Raw genomic sequence first — 18574 nt, 5'->3', positions numbered from 1 at the left:
TATAATTGGCCTATTATCTGATTTTATTACATGTTTTAGCCTATGGTCCATTTTAACTTATTAATCGTTTTTAATTAATTTTAGGAAGATTAAACGTTATCTAAAACACGTCTTGAACCGCGCCACATGAAATGCACCCGCGGTCTACGACACATTTTATTTAACGTTGTTGAGAATTGGAATTGGGTCACATGAAATGCACCCCCGAGCTTAGTAAATAAGGAAATCAATTTAAATAGCACGCCTAAAGCAACACACCTTAAAGTTAATAACAAAATTTGCGAGGGCTATAGAAAGTTCAACTGATGGCGCACCTCGATTTCTAAAGAGTTAAAAATAATTAAGCGAGGGCCATGGGTTTTGGGATTTTATTCAACGTGGCACACCTCAATTTCACTTCTATTAAAAGAGTTTTTGATCTAGTCTTTGAGGGCCATAATTTATACGTTTGGCTAATATGGCACACCTCGAACTAATTTAAAGAGTCTAACTAGTTAAGGAAGGCTTAAAGAAATTCTAACTTTATTTTAATCAAATGATTAAATCAAAATCAATAACTAGCGGTCTAGTGCTGAAAAAGAGGCCAATGTTGGGTTGTTTGGAGGGCCTAAATTGGCAATAGGCCCAAACGTCATGTGCAGAACTACCTATGGCAGTTATATGAAGCAGATGGCTCAACTTGAAGCCCAAAACAGGAACAAGATCGACAAAAGGGGGAAATCGGGCACAACTGGGCTCATGAAAAAGGCCCAATTGTGATTCGTGACAAAGACCCAATTATAAGGAAAAAATAAAACAACGAAAATTTCATTGACTAAATCATGAATCTGGAAATCAGTAGCCATTTGAACAAAATTGAATGAAGACTAAAAGTGATTCTTCATATGACTTAAACTCCTACTTCCAACAACAAAATCCTAAGCATTTTTCCCTCAAACACACCAAAAATCTTGTATCAACAACACCATATGAGCACATTAGACTAATTAATTTCAACCAAAGCCAAATAAAAGATTCACCATATAACTTAAGCCTAGACTACAAAAATAGAATCCTTCAAACTCGAGGAACAACAAACCATATGTGTTTAAAAATCAGAATTACTACTAACCAAATATTGAACTCACACCCTTAGTGAATTCTGACAGTATAGTGATTTAGCCATTCAAATTAGATATCAAAATGCAAACAATCCCTATTAAATACATATTGAAAAAGTAGCTCGTCTTAATTGAAGCCAAAGTAGCCAAACTGAACTCTAAACGTAATCCCAAAGGTTGTCAACAGGATAACATAACACATCACATGAGATACTAATTCAAAATAAAGCATGACGGATCTTTAGAGAAAAGAAATGACAAAGCCCAAGCATTTAGCAGATTCCACTCATCCGTAGGAGTTCAAGTTGATCATATAGCTTCGAATATGCATTTCTTACACTCATAGGGTCCAAAAGAGTACCTGGTTACAACAAAAATGACAAGGAAAATAAGCTTGGAGCTTAAGAAGAAGCAGCAGTAGTAAGACAGTAGCAATGTAACAGTACCCAGGCAGCAAATCAACCAAACTTTCAAACCAATTTAAAACCCAGGTGTACGATTTTGGAGCCTTTTTAGAAATTCTACCTAATAAAGGGGATTAAAGAACCAAAAACCAAGCCAATTTTAAGCAACTTTCAGTATTTGGAGTTTGAAAGAAAACTCAACCGTTGCTAAATTTTTCAATGTTTTTCAGTCTCTAAAATCTCACTTGATAATGAATAAACAACATTTTATAGAGAAGCTCTAGGGCGGCAGAAAATGATTTCAGATTTTGCCCATTAATCCTTTTTTAATTTTCGTTTTTGCTAGTTAGTCCTTGATTTTAAAATCTATTTTTTAAACAAGTCCCAAACCCACCTTCCTAGCAGCTTCCTAAATCAGTTACACAAGATTCCCTAAACTAAAATTCCTAAACTAACCTTTAAACCTATGTTATTTACCCTCAAGACCTGGATACGGGTCAAGTTGACCCAATATCAATCCTCAATCAGGTTTGGAAACCCGGCCTAATACCCTTCCTTGGGCCTCTGTTGACAGAGCCCAAATCTAAATCAAACTCAAAACCCACAAATTTAATGGGCTAAAAAGGGTTGCCAAAAATCAGAAAACTTTCGAAGTGAAACCAAAAACAAAAACGAGAAAGAATTAATCAAAACTAAACCTAAGAATTAAAACAAACGCAACTAAACATACTCTTAATCTAATCATGCACTCAGAACACTGATTAAAAACGAAAACATAATAAAGAAAAAGAAAAGGGGAGACAGAAAGAGATGAGGACTAGAAGAAGAATAAAAGAACGGAAAAAATAAAAGAACGAGAGTACCTACAGAAGACAGCAAATGGTCATGGATTGAAAGAACTCGGATGTGTTGATTTTGAGCCGAAATTGGCCTCAATCATGTGTTCTTGTCAAGAACAAACGAGCAAGGCCAGCTTCGACTCCTAATCTCTTGTCAAAACTGAAAAACTTCGGGAGATTTTTTGTTTTCCTCTTCTGCCTTTTTCAGATCCAAAATTGTCTCTATTTGGTGATAATTCGAGGGAATATGGTGATGGATTGGGGGTCAGGGATGAGTGAGGGGTGTGTGGTGTTAGTTTGGTGGTGGTTTGGAGTTATTTTACCGGTGAAAATGGCGGATTTTAGAGGCGTCATTAGGGTTACGATGAGAGAGATGAGAGAGATAGACGGGGGTGTTTGGACTAAGTTGTCTGATGGGGATTTCGGACAGATTTTATCAAATTGGGGAAAGTGTTCCTGGCCATTGGATACACTGAGATGAAGGGCCAGTATTTAATTAATTAGGTAACTCAAAACAGCATAGTATTGGCCTTATACTACGTCGTTTGGGTCATCTGAAAGACCTACTGATTTGGAATGGGTAAAGGTGTGATTGGGTCGGATTTGAACGGATCTTGTGGATTTAAACACTTGGGCCTGGGGGAATTCAATTGCAACAGCCCAAAATCAGAATTCTTTTATTTCTTTTCTTTTTCTTTTTCAATTTCAAGTTCCTTTTTCTTTTCAAATTAAAAATAAAACCTAAATTAATTTTTAAAACTAAATTAATTTATCAGATTAGATTAATTACTCAACAAAGTATTTTCAAAAATTAAATAACTCCTAAACTAAAAGAAAAGCTATAAAATTCAAAATTAAAGAGTAAAAATGCAAAAATGAGCTTTTTTGTGATTTTTCATTTTTAATCTAAAAATGTAAAATTAGATCCTAAATACAAATGCAATATATTTTTGTATTTTTTCATGAATTAAATAAAATTAAACATGCACAGAAAAATGCAAATAATTAGAAAAATTCTACAATAATTCCTAAAATAACAAACAATTAAAAGAAAAATCTAATTCTTTGGGATTTTGTAGGAGTAATTCATGTGAGACAAAAATCACGTGCTCACACTGTATAACCAATAGAATTCTTCACAGAAGCTTCGCCAACCATATGACCGCCGATCTGCTCACTGGAGATAACCCACCTGTGGAATTTACGTGCCGACATCTTCCAACGCTGTTGCACGGGGCACAATCACTATGACATCAATAACCCATCCTGAGTCCGAGCTCACTCTCTAGCTGCACAAGTCCATTCACCCCTTGCGGACATCAATTAAATGTGCGGCAACATCCTTCCAATTCAAATTTATGTTGTATCCTTCTTCATGTCAAGCAGCTCCTTTCCGATATATCAAATCTCTTGCCGCATAATAGCCTATACTTCAAATTAAATCCGTAGACCCCAATCACCAATTACTAAAATTCCCAAATTATTCCAAACTCTCCTTAAGGTGCGTAGTCATCCTACCACGAAGCCCATATGCAACTCCGCCACTCTCCCACTTTGGAAGAACTCACCCCTTTAATCGACTACTTGACCTTTGTTTCTTATACTTGGACTTCTAGAAATCTTAACCACCGCCTGACACTCCCCACATGTCCTTCCTCATCCTTAGCTGCTCAGTTGTTGCCTTAATTAAAATCTATCTTCGTAGCACTAGAACCCACAAATTGCTACTAACTTTAAACATTTCCGAAGGTCATATTTCTCGAGCCGTCAACATTAGAAACACCGATTCAATCCTAAACCACCATACCCCGCGATATCTAATAGTCGTTTCTCCAATATTATTTCACAATATCTTACCCCAAGGCGAATTGCAGAAGACCATAACACCGGCGAACTTAACACATACAATCGAGGACGACGACACCACATCGTAGATGAAAATCCTATCACGCTTAAAATCACCAAGTCTTGTTACTCCCTTACTCCAAATCTGGACATCCCTAGGCCAATTGTTTTTCCTCTGCCGGAAATGAAATATCAGATCTCTGAATCATGCACTGAGTAGGCTTCCTTTCAAATCATTCACTGCCCCAACACATAGGCAAGTATCCTGCTATCAAGTCATTACTATGCGACAATCAATCGTGAGCATCATAGCAACCTATGCATGGCCTCCAATATCTTAGAAGCACAACTACTAAGCCGAAATGATAGAAAAAAATCCTTACGCAAGGCGACGACAGTAGCCCAATCAACTATACCGAGAGAAACAACTCGCACCACGTCCATAGTACCATTACAATCCCTCAATTCTCGATTTATAACAAGCGATTCGCGTCACGTAAGATTGAGTAGGAAAGAAACAAGGGCATAAGCCTCAAAGGAATCAAACCGCACGATGAGGAATCAAGAAGGGAAGTGCTCCTAACAGCCCTATAGCCTCTTGAAGATAAGTACAGACGTCTCTGTACCGATTCGCAAGACTCTACTAGACTCGCTCATGACTCGTGAGACCTAAGGAAACCTAGTGCTCTGATACCATGCTGTCACGACCCAAATTCCACTAAGGGTCGTGATGGCGTCGGACACCGCTGTCAGGCAAGCCAACCAAAATACTTAATTTAATTCTCGTTTTAATAATTTTGAAAACTATGATTTTCCTAAAATTTCGCTAGTAAAAGATAATCATTTCAAATCAATTATGAATGTTAAGAAGTTAATGCAAGATACCTCATAATCATCCCAGAACCCGGTGTCATAAGTGCATGAGCATTTACTAGGGAATGAAATAAAATACAGTGACTGTCCGGAATACAAGTAGACAGAAACGAAAATACCATACAATACTCTGAAGGAGACTTTACCGACTACGGGGCGTCTCAAAAATGCAGCTCACCTAAGTCTCCGTACCAACCATGCCGCTATGCCTCTAAGCCACTAGCCACACATAAACCTGTGCAACAAAAATGCACAGCAAGTGTAGTATGAGTACGAAAACAACGTGTACCCAGTGAGTATCCCGTCTAATCTCGAAGAAGTAGATACGAGAGGTCGACTTCGACTTAGTGGTCCAATGATAATATATTATTAATGCGAATAATTCTGGATTTATTAAGGACGCCAGTAATTTCAAATAAGTCACGAACAGGTAAAGGTTCCTTTTTACATTAAAAGTCTCCGGATTCATAATTTATTAATTTTCAATTATCTCAAGTCAGGGAAAGTAAATATCAATATCAATAAATCTCAAGGCAAGCAATACAAGCATGCGCAAATCATGCCGAGGTCGTATGGCCCGAACCAACATAAATGTAAAATGTGCACTGTCGAGGGTCGAACAGCGCGAACAATAGATACATCTATTACCCCGCTCGTGAATCATATATGCGACGCGGTCAAATTTAAATAAACAATCACCCTGCTCGCGAATCATACATGTGACGCAGGTACACATAGAAATACATGCTCAAACAGCCAATTAAGAATTTATCGGGGAACGTTTATCCAAATAAAAGTCAATTCTCTTTTAGCGATTTAAGAAAATTAAGTTTAGTCCTTTTTGAAATTCATTTACCGATTCAATAGGATTTAAGCAATTCAACTGTCAACAAGATTACAAATATTCCAAGTATAGCATGCTTTTGGGTCCTAGACTACCCGGACTTACATATAATAGTAGCTACGCACAGTCTCTCGTCACCTCGTGTGTACGTAGGGCCCCCAAATAGAAGCAGATAACCAATTACTTCACCTATGGGGACAATTTCCTCCATAAAATCGCCTTTACGGCTCTTCTGGCCGCTTCTGCGGCTCCGCACCTGCGGCCCAAGCCTCATAGGTGCAGTTACACCAGAAGACAACTGCTGCACTTCCTCTTCCAATTTCCAAAATCGATTGGTTAACCATCCGGAATCCACCTGAGGCCCCCGGAACCCCAACGAATCATACCAACTAGTCCCAAAATACATTACGGACTTGCTCGAGGCCTCAAATCATATCAAACAATGCTAAAATCATGAATCGACCCCCAATCCAAGCTTAAGGAACTTTAGAATTTCAAACTTCTACATTCGATGACTAAACCTATCAAATCACGTTCGATTGACCTCAAATTTTGCACACAAGTCATATTTGACATTACGGACATACTCCAACTTCCAGAATTGGATTCCGACCCCGATATCAAAAAGTTCACTTCCAGTCAAACTTCTCAAAAACCTTCAAATTTCTATCTTTAGCCAAAATGACTCCAAAATGACCTACGGACCTCTGATTCACTTTTGATCGTGCTCCTAATAGCAGAATTACCATACATATCTATTCCCAGACTCGGGATCTCAAACGGACATTGATAACCCTGAAATGCACTTCAATCCAAACTTATGAGATTCTTCCAAAATGCTAACTTCCACAATAGGCGCCGAAACGTTCTCGAGTCTTCCAAAACCTAGTCCGGATATACGCCCAGGTCCGAAATCATCATACGAACCTGCTATAACCTTCAAATCCTGATTCCGAGGTCGTTTACTAAAAAATCCAACCTTAGTCAATTTTTTCAACTTAAAGCTTCCGAAATGAGAATTCTCTTTCCAAATCAACTCCGAACTTCCCGGAATTCAATTCCGAACGTGCGCACAAGTAATAATACCTGAAGTGAAGCTGCTCATGGACTCAAACTGTTGAACTATGCGCTAGAGCTCAAAACGATCGTTTCGGTCGTTACAAATTATCAATCGATTATAACTATCAAATTTTACATCCCCTCTAAGATTCTGCCTGCGTCTACGAGATGGTGCAGAAGCAGCACTAGATGTAGCTGGGCAAGAACCTCTAATATCCAATCTAGATATGCTGGGAATGGATGATGATGATGGACTGAAAGATGATGGAGCAACAAAAGATGAACCATCATGCTGACTACCTTAAGAAAAGAAAATGACATTCTTCAGACATATTAATCATTAACTTTATTTTGTAATAGATATTAAATAATTATTTTCAAATATTAATCATTAAGATAACTTAGTTGTTTTTTCCACTTCCAAATAATTTGATTTAATCATTGAAATAGTCATATCACTTAGTTGTTTCCAGCTAAGGGTTCTGATGTTCTATCACTTCACCAGATTTCTTGGAAATTCCACAGGCTATTAGGAGTATAGCTAGAGATTAACAATTACTGTCACTACATTGCAAAGCTACAATTTTAAGTGAGAAATACAGATAAATACCATAGATCGTTTGCATAAATAATTCAAGTTGAATGTTGTGAGTATTCAATAGGTGCATTATTTTATTTTTGTTAATGGTAATTTTCATAATTATTACCAAAAAAATTCTATTATCAATCAAATAATGAGATTTCTAATACTTATGTGGTTCAACGAAACACTTACCTCGAAGGAAAAAATGATGGAGAAGTCGACTGAGGAGTTGTTGCCGCCGCTGCCGACCACTCTAGCTACTGCAAAACAAAGTAAAAAAAATTAATTAAGGGGAAAAGGGAGGAGGAAGGAGAGCGAGAAGGGAGGAGGAAATGAGAGAGAGCGCAAAATACTAGCTTTGGGACGGGGGAGAAGGACGAGAGGAAGCAAGGACCTTGGGGAAGAGATGGAGAGATGAGAAAATTGAAAATGGAGGTTCTATTTTTTGGGGAGGGGCTGTAGGGTTTTTTAAAAATAATTCCGACCGATTCGGTCGGAATTATTATTTTATTTTATTTTAGAAAAAACTACCGACCAAATAGGTCGGAAATGAAGTCAAACTAGTCAAAATAAATTTTTCGCCAAAAGTTGTGACCGATTTGGTTAGAAATGTGGTCGAAAAAAATTTAAAAATATATATATATAATATTTTCTTGACAATTTTGATGGATTCCGTCGGAGATTTCCGACCAAAAATTTCAGTCGAAAATTTTGATCGGAAGTTAGTGTTTTTCTAGTAGTGTATGCTTGTGGAAGATTGGTAGGGTTGTCCACCTTAACAACATTGCTAAGCTCGGGTTTTAGGTTATTCAGAAAAATGTTGATATCATATTCTGTAGAGAGGTTAATCCTTGTCATCACACTCACAAAAGCCTTCTGATAATCCTTTACAGAACATGTATGTTTAATGTTCATTAACTCAGTCATGGGGTCAGAATATTCAGCTCCAAAGCCGTCACAAAGAGCCCACAAATACTCATCCCAAGTAGGTAATGGCATAGGACCTCTACTCCTCATATACCCTAAGTGCCACTGTAAAGCATCTTCCTCAAAGTGTAGTAAGACTAATTTCATCTTTTGCTGAATGGTAATATCTTCATCTGCAAAAAATGGATCCACCTTATACAACCTTGTTCTTAAGTCATCCCCATTGAACTTAGGGAACTCAACCTTAGTGTATTTAGTATAGGAGATATTAGGCAAAGGAACTGTGTGATTGTTTTGTGTTTGGGGGTGGTTTTGTGTATTGGTATTATACTGATAATGCGAAAGGGTTGGTATATAGGTGGTCTGGTGGTACGGAGGAGGAGGTATGTATGCATTTTGAGTGTAATAGGGTGGAGGAAACTGTGTGGCTTGGGGGTAAGGAAGGTAGTGAGGCATTACTCCCATAGGTGAATCTTGGTTCCAACTCATTGTGGGTTGGTAAAACCTTCCATTAAGAGATTGAGTTGGGAAGTTTTGGGGTTGGAGTGTAGTGTTTCTGGGGTAAGGAGAAGGTAGGTTTGGAGGCACATAAGGTTGAGATTGAGGGGGTTGTATGAGAGGTGTGTTTATCATGACTAAGCGAAGGGAGTGGGGTTGTGGTTGAGTCTGAGCTATACCTGTGTGAATTGGTTGTACCATTGGGGGTGTAGAAGAAGGAACACCACTAACTGAAATATTAGTAGTATCTTGTCTAGGGTTCTGAGTAGTGGCATTAGCAGGGGAGGCAAGGGCACCCAAAATGTAGTGTTCAGGTTACTAGTACTAGGTGTTGCTAGATCTCCAAAATCAAAAGGTCTATCACTTGGAGAGTAGAGCTCACCCTCATCCTGCGATGCCTTCTTGTCCCTCTCAGGTCGTTTACCTTCATGGATGACCTCATTGAGAACCTCTCTCAGCTCATTCAAGGATTCCTTTTGTTGTTTGCTACTCTGCTCTTGAGCAGCTTCCAGTTGCTATTGTCGAGCTGTAAAACTGGACATTTCAGTAGAGATCTTGTGTAATGCGCTCATAACCTCGTTCATCTCACTCGCCATATACAAAGAGCCAAAAAGTGCTCAGATACCACTGATACGAAAATGGCAATGGAATAGTAAAAAAAAAAAGTTGCGACAGAAATGTAACAAAAGGAAATAAAGAAGAAGAAGATAACTAGCGCAAAAATAAAAGGGTATACTCTCTGATTGATTGTGCTAAAAACAGGAATTACAATATATATAGAGCGAGTGAAGGAAGATTCCCTCAGCTAACACCCATGCCCCTTCCCTATTTGGTCACTTGGACCTTTCGTATAAAAGACAAAGAAAATTACAGGGTCGTCAATGTGTAATTACTATAAGTTGTAATTTAAAACTTAAGTGGACTAAACTAATATTTCTCAAACTTCTCTTCAGCCTTCTATTTAACTAACTTAACTACTCTGTACCATTTGGCAAGCACAATGTACTACTGGTGCAAGCTACTCGTATCAAGCGATGAGACTTATCTCGTATATCTTTTTGAACAATTAGGAGTTATTAATTAAGCGCTTATAGTAATAAAATTGTGTATTGGTATGTCTGCTTGTCTAGTGGCGATCAAAACAACAGCCAAGGTAAAAAGGATGATGTAGTGAAATATACATCAAACCTACGAATTTTTTATTTGGTTGCATACGGTTAACAGGAACCAACGAGGTTCATTAGACAGTAGTGACCAAACTAATGAGATTAAAATTCGTGACATTACAGTTTGAATTATGATATCTTAACTATTAGTAGTTCTCCTGAAAATCCTCAAATTGTTACCGCCAATGAACATGCAACAAAATTTAACGGCTTACCACTTTTATTTTGAGTAATATTTGATGATTTCCTTCTTATATGTGCATTTAAACACCATATTAATTCTTTAGTTTTATTTTATCTTTTTCCATGCCGAAAAAAAAAAAAAAGGATACTATGAGCATAATGATTGGTGAATTATGATATGGAGACGGGAATCTATCTCCCATTCTATGAAGTTCACAAAAAGACAATTGTTGTTATGCAACTTTTAGCTTGACTCTATAGGTTTTATAATGAACTTCCGTCACCTATAGGCTATAAATATAGCATGATGCTCTCTAGCTTCTGAAACCAACAGTTTTCGACCCACAAAAGGCTCAAATATATATCCTCCACCAAATTAATTTTTTTTTTTAACAAAAAAACTTAGCAAGTATGGATAACAAATATCACATGAATGGCGGTGATGACCTTAAGAGCTATGCTAAGAATTCTGAATACCAGGTTCAATTCAATCCATTCAAATCATCTATACATATGGATAAAATTCTTAAAAATTGGTATATAATTTTTTTCTTTTTTTTTTCCACCAAAAACATATGTATGTAATTTGGATTCGACTGTGTTGATGACCAGAACCCATGCCTGCAAATTAATCGTTAACACATGTTTTTGCAGAAACAACTACTTGGATATTCAAAGAAAGTAATGAATGAGTTGATTCAGCAGCAACTTGATGTGGGATTAAACCCTCATTTTGATCATTGTAACCCATTTCGCATAGCAGATTTTGGGTGTTCTACTGGACGAAACACCTATCTTGCAGCTCAGAATATCATTGAAGCAGTGGAACAAAAGTATAAATCTAATGAAGAAGATCCTCAAGTACCAGAATTCCTTGTGTTCTTTAATGATTTAGTCCAAAACGATTTCAACACTCTCTTCAATTACATCCATAGCAACAAACCTAACTACTTCGGTGCTGGAGTCCCAGGTATATATATTCATGATCTATTTAGGTAATTATGTTTTGTATTCACGATCTTCTGTATGCTTTGAAGGGGAGCCTTGACTGTAAAGTTGCTATCATGTGATCGGGAGGTCACGTGTTTGAGCCGTGGAAACAGCCTCTTGCAGAAATGCAGGGTAAGACTGTGTACAAAAGACCTTTGTTGTCCGGCCCTTCCCCGGATCTTGCGCATGGCGAGAGCTTAGTTCACCGAGCTCCTTTTTTAAAAAAAAAAAAAAACTATGTTCTGTATGCAGAATAATAGTGAAAGCCATAAGATATTTAAATATAAATCTACACACGAGCCAATACAGTATAGACAAATTGAACATACATAATTCAGGTTTTCTCATAAGATAATTATAAAAAATTTCTATGATAAATTTAATTGGTAACTTGATAAAATGGTAACTAACATGCTATAATAATATATACTACAGCGATCATATAAGAAAACTTACACTACCCGTTAGCATAATGTATATAACTTAAATCCTTTGATATATATATTATCTACATGTCTAGGTTCTTTCCATGGACGAGTATTTCCAAAGGCGTTCCTACATATTGCCCACAGTTCCATGGCGCTTCTATACTTGTCAAGAATTCCCGAGGAAGTCAAGGACAGAAACTCAGCAGCGTGGAACAAGGGGAGAATTCATTACAGTTGTAGTGGAGCAGCAAAAGAAGTAGAGGCGGCATATTCAACTCAGTTCAGAAAAGATATAGAAGCATTTTTGGATGCAAGAGCAGAAGAGCTGATTCCAGGAGGATTAATGGTGATTATAACTCTTGGAATTCTTGATGGGGTGCTTCCTTCTGAGTGTTCCATGGGAGTCAATTTCAGCATTCTTGGATCTTGCCTAGAGGATATGGCCAAAATGGTAACCACCTAATTAATTAATTAATATATCCTCCTCCCCCACTTCGAAAACGAAACAAAGATAGTTTAAGCTTTGTGAGGACACGATAAGTATGATCATGGTGGAAAAGTAATCGACGAGCAGTTAAAAAATAATCGAACAAACTACTTAATATAAAATAAATATTAAGAGCGTTTTTGAAGAGTGATAGCAGTAATTTTTATGCATTGAAGGGGGTGAATATTTGCACAATCACGTCAATTATGAGGTATTATAGGTACATAATTATACTTGCGATAATCTGTTAAAATAGTGATCAGTAATCATTAACATGATACCACAAATTAAAATTTATTAATAGTATAAAAGAATTTACACCGTCAATGTAGGTAATTCAAAGTCTTCTTGCACCTGATTAGTGGCCAGTGAAGTGAGATAAAACCATTGGCATTCAAAAAAAAATGATAGCAGGTGGTTTCTTCTCATCTACCTAAGTCTAGATGGGCAAAGTTATTCAATATATGTGATGGAAGATAGCAAATAACCAATGGAATAGGGTGTACCACCGCTATCCCAAAAAAAAACTACTGAGTTTAAAACTATTAACTTGATATGCATACATCCCTATAACAAATCATATCAAATACTAAGTTTTTTGTCTGTCCCCTCCACGGGTACTTGAAAAAATGACGAATCTTCCGTTTCAGGGCATCATATCAGAGGAAAAGTTGGATTCGTTCAACCTCCCATACTATTACACATCACATATGGAACTGGAAACACTGATAAAGGCACATGGATGCTTTGACATCGCAAGGTTTGAGAAGCTACCAACTCCCTTCAGACAAGTAGTACACGATATCCAGACTGTAGTCTTATCTATACGAGCGGTAACAGAGGGACTATTTGAGGAACACTTTGGGAAAGACGTCATTGAGGAATTGTTTCAACGTTATGCTGAAAAAGTTGGTTCGCATCCGGTTTTGTACGATGATAAATATCGAACAGAGGCCAGCTACTTTGTGTTTCTCAAGCGCAAAACCGATACATCCAAACCAGGAACCTAGGTTGCTTCATAAAACTTACCATGTGCCTCCAAACAGTTGCGCGATAAAGAGGCATTTGCAGAACTTTGTGATTGTGCACTTGTTTGCATAAACCAAGGGAGATAATCCCCTGCAGAACTGAAAATTTTATATGGCAATTCCAACTCTTCTGGAAATTAAAAACAGGAAAAAGAAAAAAACACTGCCACCAGAGAATGCTCATGACTGAGCTTTGTACATAATGTGTGGAGAAACTGTGATAAAAGGAGATCGAATGATCGAAACCACGATACTGTGATATTGCCTTGATTTCTACCAAAGCAGAACCAAAGATCCGTTAATCAAATGATGATTAAGTAAATTTCTTGCAGATTTTGGACAAAACCTAAACAGTTGGATAAAGGAGGAATGAGAAATCCTCATTCGTCCCCAAAAAATGCTACATATTCAGCAGGAAGCCATGGAAAACAGGCAATGACCTTCTGATATCCTGTAACTCACAATCTCACATCAATCAATTTAGGTGGAAAACTACGAGGAAACAGAAGAATACTAATGCTTAGTCTAGACTAACTCATAAGAAAAATAAAGCCGTTTAAAAATCTCCAGTCTCTCTGCCATTTAATGAGCTATCCTAATTTTGAAAAAACAAAACAAAAAAGAGAAACAAGAAACTGCAGTTAAATAATCAACTAGCTGACTCCTTCGCAATCTTCTCAGCCTTAGCAATGACTTCTTCTATACCCCCAACCATGTAAAACGATTGCTCTGATAGGTCATCATATTTCCCGTCCAGGACACCCTGCTCAGAATGAAAATGAAGGTTAAAATTATATACAGAATGAAAATTTCTGGTCAAAGAAACCAACAGCAGGTGATTGTTAAAGTTTAGCAGAAAGATGAAGTACATGTGTTTGTTCGCACAAACTCAGTAAGAAAGTTGCTCTCAGTTACCTGAAAACTTTGGATGCTCTCTTTCAAATCCACATACTTTCCAGGGGCACCAGTAAATACTTCTGCAACATGGAAAGGCTGGCTCAAGAACCTCTGAATTTTACGAGCACGAGCAACAGTTAGTTTGTCATCTTCACTCAGTTCATCCATTCCCAGAATGGCGATAATATCCTGGAGATTCTTGTAGTTCTGGAGAACCTTTTGTACACCTCGCGCAGTATTATAATGATCTTCACCTAGGATATGAGGAGAAAGCATACGGGACGTAGAATCTAAGGGATCCACTGCAGGATAAATACCAAGCTCAGAAATCTGCATTGGAGAAGAGCGACGATGTTAATAAAATAGCATGAAAAGTGTTTTTCTGAAACATAATTGCAAATATAAGAAACTAACCTGCCGAGATAACACGGTTGTAGCATCAAGGTGAGCAAAGGTGGTAGCAGGGGCTGGATCAGTCAAGTCATCAGCAGGCACATAGATAGCTTGGACTGATGTGATGGACCCCTTCTTAGTTGTAGTAATCCTCTCTTGAAGCCCCCCAAGATCTGTAGCTAAAGTTGGCTGGTAACCGACAGCAGAGGGAATACGACCAAGCAAAGCAGACACCTCAGAGTTGGCCTAGAGCAATCCCAGAGACGGAGGGAAAGAGTAGAAATCATTTTACAAAAGTTTAAGCAAGTAAAATATACTCAAACTAAGGTATTTGAAAAGATAGCTCACTTGAGTGAAGCGAAAAATATTATCGATGAAAAGGAGCACATCTTGCCCTTCAGCATCTCGGAAGTGTTCAGCAACTGTCAGCCCAGTGAGCCCAACACGAGCACGAGCACCAGGAGGTTCATTCATTTGACCATATACCAAAGCACATTTGCTTTCACCCTACGGATAAATATACGTGCAAAATCAGCCAATTGCAAGAAATGCCTGCACTATGTTTTGAAAAGCAAATGTTATCTACAGAGACCTGCTTATCACCAAGCTTAATAACACCACTCTCAATCATTTCTCTGTACAAATCATTACCCTCCCGAGTACGTTCACCAACACCAGCAAACACTGAGAAACCACCTGAGGACGAGGAAGTGAATATGAAATTAAATTCACTTAAAGAACAAGAATACATGAAGACTCTCTCTCATTCCTAGTGCAACTAGTAACAAACCATGGGCCTTGGCAACGTTGTTAATAAGCTCCATAATAAGCACCGTCTTTCCAACACCTGCACCACCAAAAAGTCCAATCTTTCCACCTTTTTGATAAGGAGCAAGTAGATCCACCACCTGTCATCAAAAGCAAGTTAAATCATACCCAGAGATAATAGACAACAACGTGATTTATGCATTCAGCAGCAAATGATTTGTATATCGTCTTCCAAAAGCAAATACACATGAAAATATATATTACTTCATAAATTGCATGTGCTAATCAAATATTTGCTACTCCTGTTTTGCTTCCACCAAAAGCATAGAAATGAGGACAGATGCCTTGAATCTATCACACTGAGATGTGTTCAGTTCCTAATATACAGAAAAGTAATATCTCGTACCTTAATTCCAGTCACAAGGATCTGTTGCTCAGTTGCTTGTTCAACAAAAGATGGAGCTTCACGGTGAATCGGGAGATAATGATCCGTTTCTGTAGATCCACAACATCTCAATAAAGCAAATATGAAAAAAGAAAAGACAATAAAAAAAGAGATCGTCCCAATCAAGATCAAAAATTGAAATAGGAAAAAGCAACATTACGTATGTAGTGCCACTAAGAGAAAAAAATGATTTTAGCTAATGGGCAGATTCTTACTTATATCACCCCTTTCATCAATGGCCTCTCCAATGACATTTATAATTCGACCAAGTGTAGCCCTGCCAACAGGCACCTGACATTTCAAAACCAAGATTAGAAGGAGTATGAACGTGCTAATATAAACTTGCAAACATCCTATTCAGGGGTAAAAGATCCTATACAAATTCGGAAATTAAACAAATGCGCAGTGTCCTACACACATTTTTAAGAAGAAATTCAGACCGATAAAACATACAAAAGACAGCATTTTAATTGTCAATTGAGAGACAATATACTGTAACTTAAGTTATGAATGGATTCTTTTACGGGTGCACGTAAAAATATATGGTATGACTGTATGAGCAAGTGTAAAATTTTACCAATTTTTAGTGTATTTTGAAAAATCCGCAGAAATCCATACCCAAATACAACTATGTGACGCGGGTCTTCACGGAAGATTAAGGATCCGTGTAACGTAATGTAGCATATGTAAATAAACTACAATGTCAAGTTTTGACAAAGCTGCACATATATATATAGAGCTTAAAAGCGATATAAGAAAATTACAGTAATAGGGGAGCCAGTATTGAGGACTCTTTGACCACGCACAAGCCCTTCAGTCCCATCCATAGCAATAGTCCTAACCATATTTTCTCCCAAATGTTGAGCTACCTCTAGCACCAACCTTATATCATTATCCATCACTTCTAACGCCGTCAAAATTGGCGGCAGACCTTCATCGAACCGGACATCCACAACAGCTCCGATCACCTGACATACGCTCCCAATGGCACCAGCGCCGGTGTACTCATCGGTGATCTTACCGCCTGTTTCCTTAATCTTCGGAGGAGGAGTTTTTTTCTGAGGTGCAGGCGTCGCCTTTGCGGCGGCAGAGGTGGCGTAGTTGACGGCGCGGTGGAGAAGGTGGCCGGCCGGAGAGGGGCGGTGGATATGGGTTGTGAGTGAGGGTTTTGAGGAAGAGTGACGTATGGATGAGCGGAGCATGGAGGAAAGGAACCTTCGAGAAGCCATGGTTTTGTGAATGTGTAACAAGTGACGTAGCGTAATCAGAGCGACACCCTCACGATATAACTGATTTTACATTTGCATATGAATGAAATGAAGGGAAGTGAATGAATAAAAGAAAGAGAGTTGTGTAACTTGTGTTTCTGTTTGAAGAAAGAGAACGGTATATTCTGCGTCCGACGAGTTCAAACAATGCTGAAGCACCACGTGTTGGTACCATGGGCTGTTTATTCGCCGCCGTTTTTTCCTTCTTCAGCTTAGCTGCAGAGGTGTGGATTTTTCTTTTTTCTTTTTCCTTTTTTGTTTACCATGGACGATTCAAAAGAATGGATAAAAATTATTTTCTCCTTTCATTTTGTCTTAAAAATTGAACTCATTTCCAATTTTAGGCCACAAATGTTATCCTCCTCTTATTATTTTAACTGTAATGTCCGGGCCAACTTATTGACTGTTTGACTCAAAAGATATCAAAACCTTTTTGAGCAAATCAATCAAAAATGAAGGAGTAAATCTTAGCTGAGGATAATAATCTTTAGAAAGATCAATAGACAAAATGAAAAAATCGGTCATGAGGTTTCTTTTTTATCATAAATAGTAATGTCTCCCGAACCTTCTTTTTTTTGTTACAAAGTTATTATCCTCCTTTTATACTAAGAGAGAAATTCTTCTAAACTATAAAAGACAAAATACAAGGAATATTTGAAGGAATATTCCCAACGTCCCCTGATGACCATACACTATCACAAGGGTTGTCCCGTCTCTGGTTTGTCTCAGGGTCGTCTCCCTTATGGCGTCAATTCAAGGAGGCTCCGTCAATCGTCATACTCGTCGTCGGTCATGATCGGTCAAATTTGGACCCATATAGTTAGTCCCTCCGCTTATCGGGGTCGCAACTGGGTGCGTCCTCGATGAGCGGACACATGCGTTTCTATGGAGAAATTTGAGTCGTTGTGACGTTATGAAATGGCCAATGGGGGAAGATTGGCGTGTTTGGCAAGACACCCGGTAATATACTTTACCGGAAATGATGACATCTTTACGTGCGTCATTATCATGCGTGTTTTCGAGGTAGGAGTTGATGGCTTTATGCTTCGGTTTTAGCGCTACTTTGTGGTTATCCGCTTCGATTCTGGCGCAACCCAACCCTATAAATAGGGGAAGGGTTTGTTTTTTCGAAAGTTTTTGGCCATTCCACTCTTGATAACCTCCTTCATTCTGTTGAGCTTGCCCTCATACCCTTCTGCTTCTTCTTACGTTCTTCATTCGAAACTTCTTCTTCTTCCTTCTTCTTGTGTTGATACCCCTTTGACCGATATCATGCCAAGGTCCCATCGTTCTCGTGAAGAGGTTCCTGAGGCCACCCCATTGTTCACGGCCCCCCTTTCTGGCGGTGGAGATACGGTAGGGGAAGAGGGTGACAACCTTCCTACGGTGGAGGAGATGCTACTGGGGCATCCCTTATCTCGAAGTGACTTCCTCAAAGATCCCCCTCCTACTCCAGACCCCGTATTCTCTGAGACAGAGCAAGTTCATATTGATGCTCTTCGTGTAAAGTATGGCATTCCCGCTCACGTAGATATGGTTGCAGCGGGGA

The 18574-nt window shown here is 38.3% G+C and overlaps 2 protein-coding genes across 3 annotated transcripts; one reads left to right on the top strand and one right to left on the bottom strand.

Moving 5' to 3' along the window:
• Positions 1–10556: 10556 nt before the first annotated feature.
• Positions 10557–13502, top strand: LOC104227260 (loganic acid O-methyltransferase-like). 2 transcript variants are annotated; one of them, XM_009779476.2, is made up of 4 exons: positions 10557–10801; positions 10976–11291; positions 11832–12190; positions 12877–13502. In XM_009779476.2, exons 1-4 carry the CDS (start codon positions 10733–10735, stop codon positions 13234–13236), a joined length of 1104 nt encoding a protein of 367 aa, XP_009777778.1. In that variant the 5' UTR covers positions 10557–10732; the 3' UTR covers positions 13237–13502. The 2 variants fall into 2 exon arrangements, with proteins under 2 accessions (XP_009777778.1, XP_070024188.1); XM_070168087.1 differs by having other exon boundaries at positions 10769–10857.
• Positions 13503–13661: 159 nt separating this feature from the next.
• Positions 13662–17112, bottom strand: LOC104227261 (ATP synthase subunit beta, mitochondrial). Its single transcript, XM_009779477.2, has 9 exons — positions 16522–17112; positions 15973–16048; positions 15719–15807; positions 15335–15452; positions 15137–15240; positions 14893–15051; positions 14566–14790; positions 14170–14481; positions 13662–14017 (listed from the first exon to the last, which is right to left on the bottom strand). Exons 1-9 carry the CDS (start codon positions 16984–16986, stop codon positions 13904–13906), a joined length of 1662 nt encoding a protein of 553 aa, XP_009777779.1. The 5' UTR covers positions 16987–17112; the 3' UTR covers positions 13662–13903.
• Between the last annotated feature and the right edge of the window lie 1462 nt (positions 17113–18574).

The sequence above is a fragment of the Nicotiana sylvestris genome, chromosome 2 (genome assembly GCF_000393655.2).
Source record: "Nicotiana sylvestris chromosome 2, ASM39365v2, whole genome shotgun sequence".
NCBI classification, from domain to species: domain Eukaryota; kingdom Viridiplantae; phylum Streptophyta; class Magnoliopsida; order Solanales; family Solanaceae; genus Nicotiana; species Nicotiana sylvestris.
The sequence above is the reverse complement of the archived record's forward strand: the minus strand, read 5'-3'. Positions and strand labels throughout refer to the sequence as shown.

Excerpts from the sequence above, each read along its gene's own strand:
- LOC104227260 (XM_009779476.2), top strand. The coding sequence starts at position 10,733 with ATGGATAACAAATATCACATGAATGGCGGTGATGACCTTAAGAGCTAT. Across the intron at positions 10,802-10,975 it reads CTAAGAATTCTGAATACCAG|AAACAACTACTTGGATATTC; the intron begins GTTCAATTCAAT and ends ATGTTTTTGCAG. Across the intron at positions 12,191-12,876 it reads TAGAGGATATGGCCAAAATG|GGCATCATATCAGAGGAAAA; the intron begins GTAACCACCTAA and ends CTTCCGTTTCAG.
- LOC104227261 (XM_009779477.2), bottom strand. The coding sequence starts at position 16,986 with ATGGCTTCTCGAAGGTTCCTTTCCTCCATGCTCCGCTCATCCATACGT. Across the intron at positions 15,241-15,334 it reads CAACGTTGCCAAGGCCCATG|GTGGTTTCTCAGTGTTTGCT; the intron begins GTTTGTTACTAG and ends CCTCGTCCTCAG. Across the intron at positions 14,018-14,169 it reads AGAGCATCCAAAGTTTTCAG|GGTGTCCTGGACGGGAAATA; the intron begins GTAACTGAGAGC and ends CATTCTGAGCAG.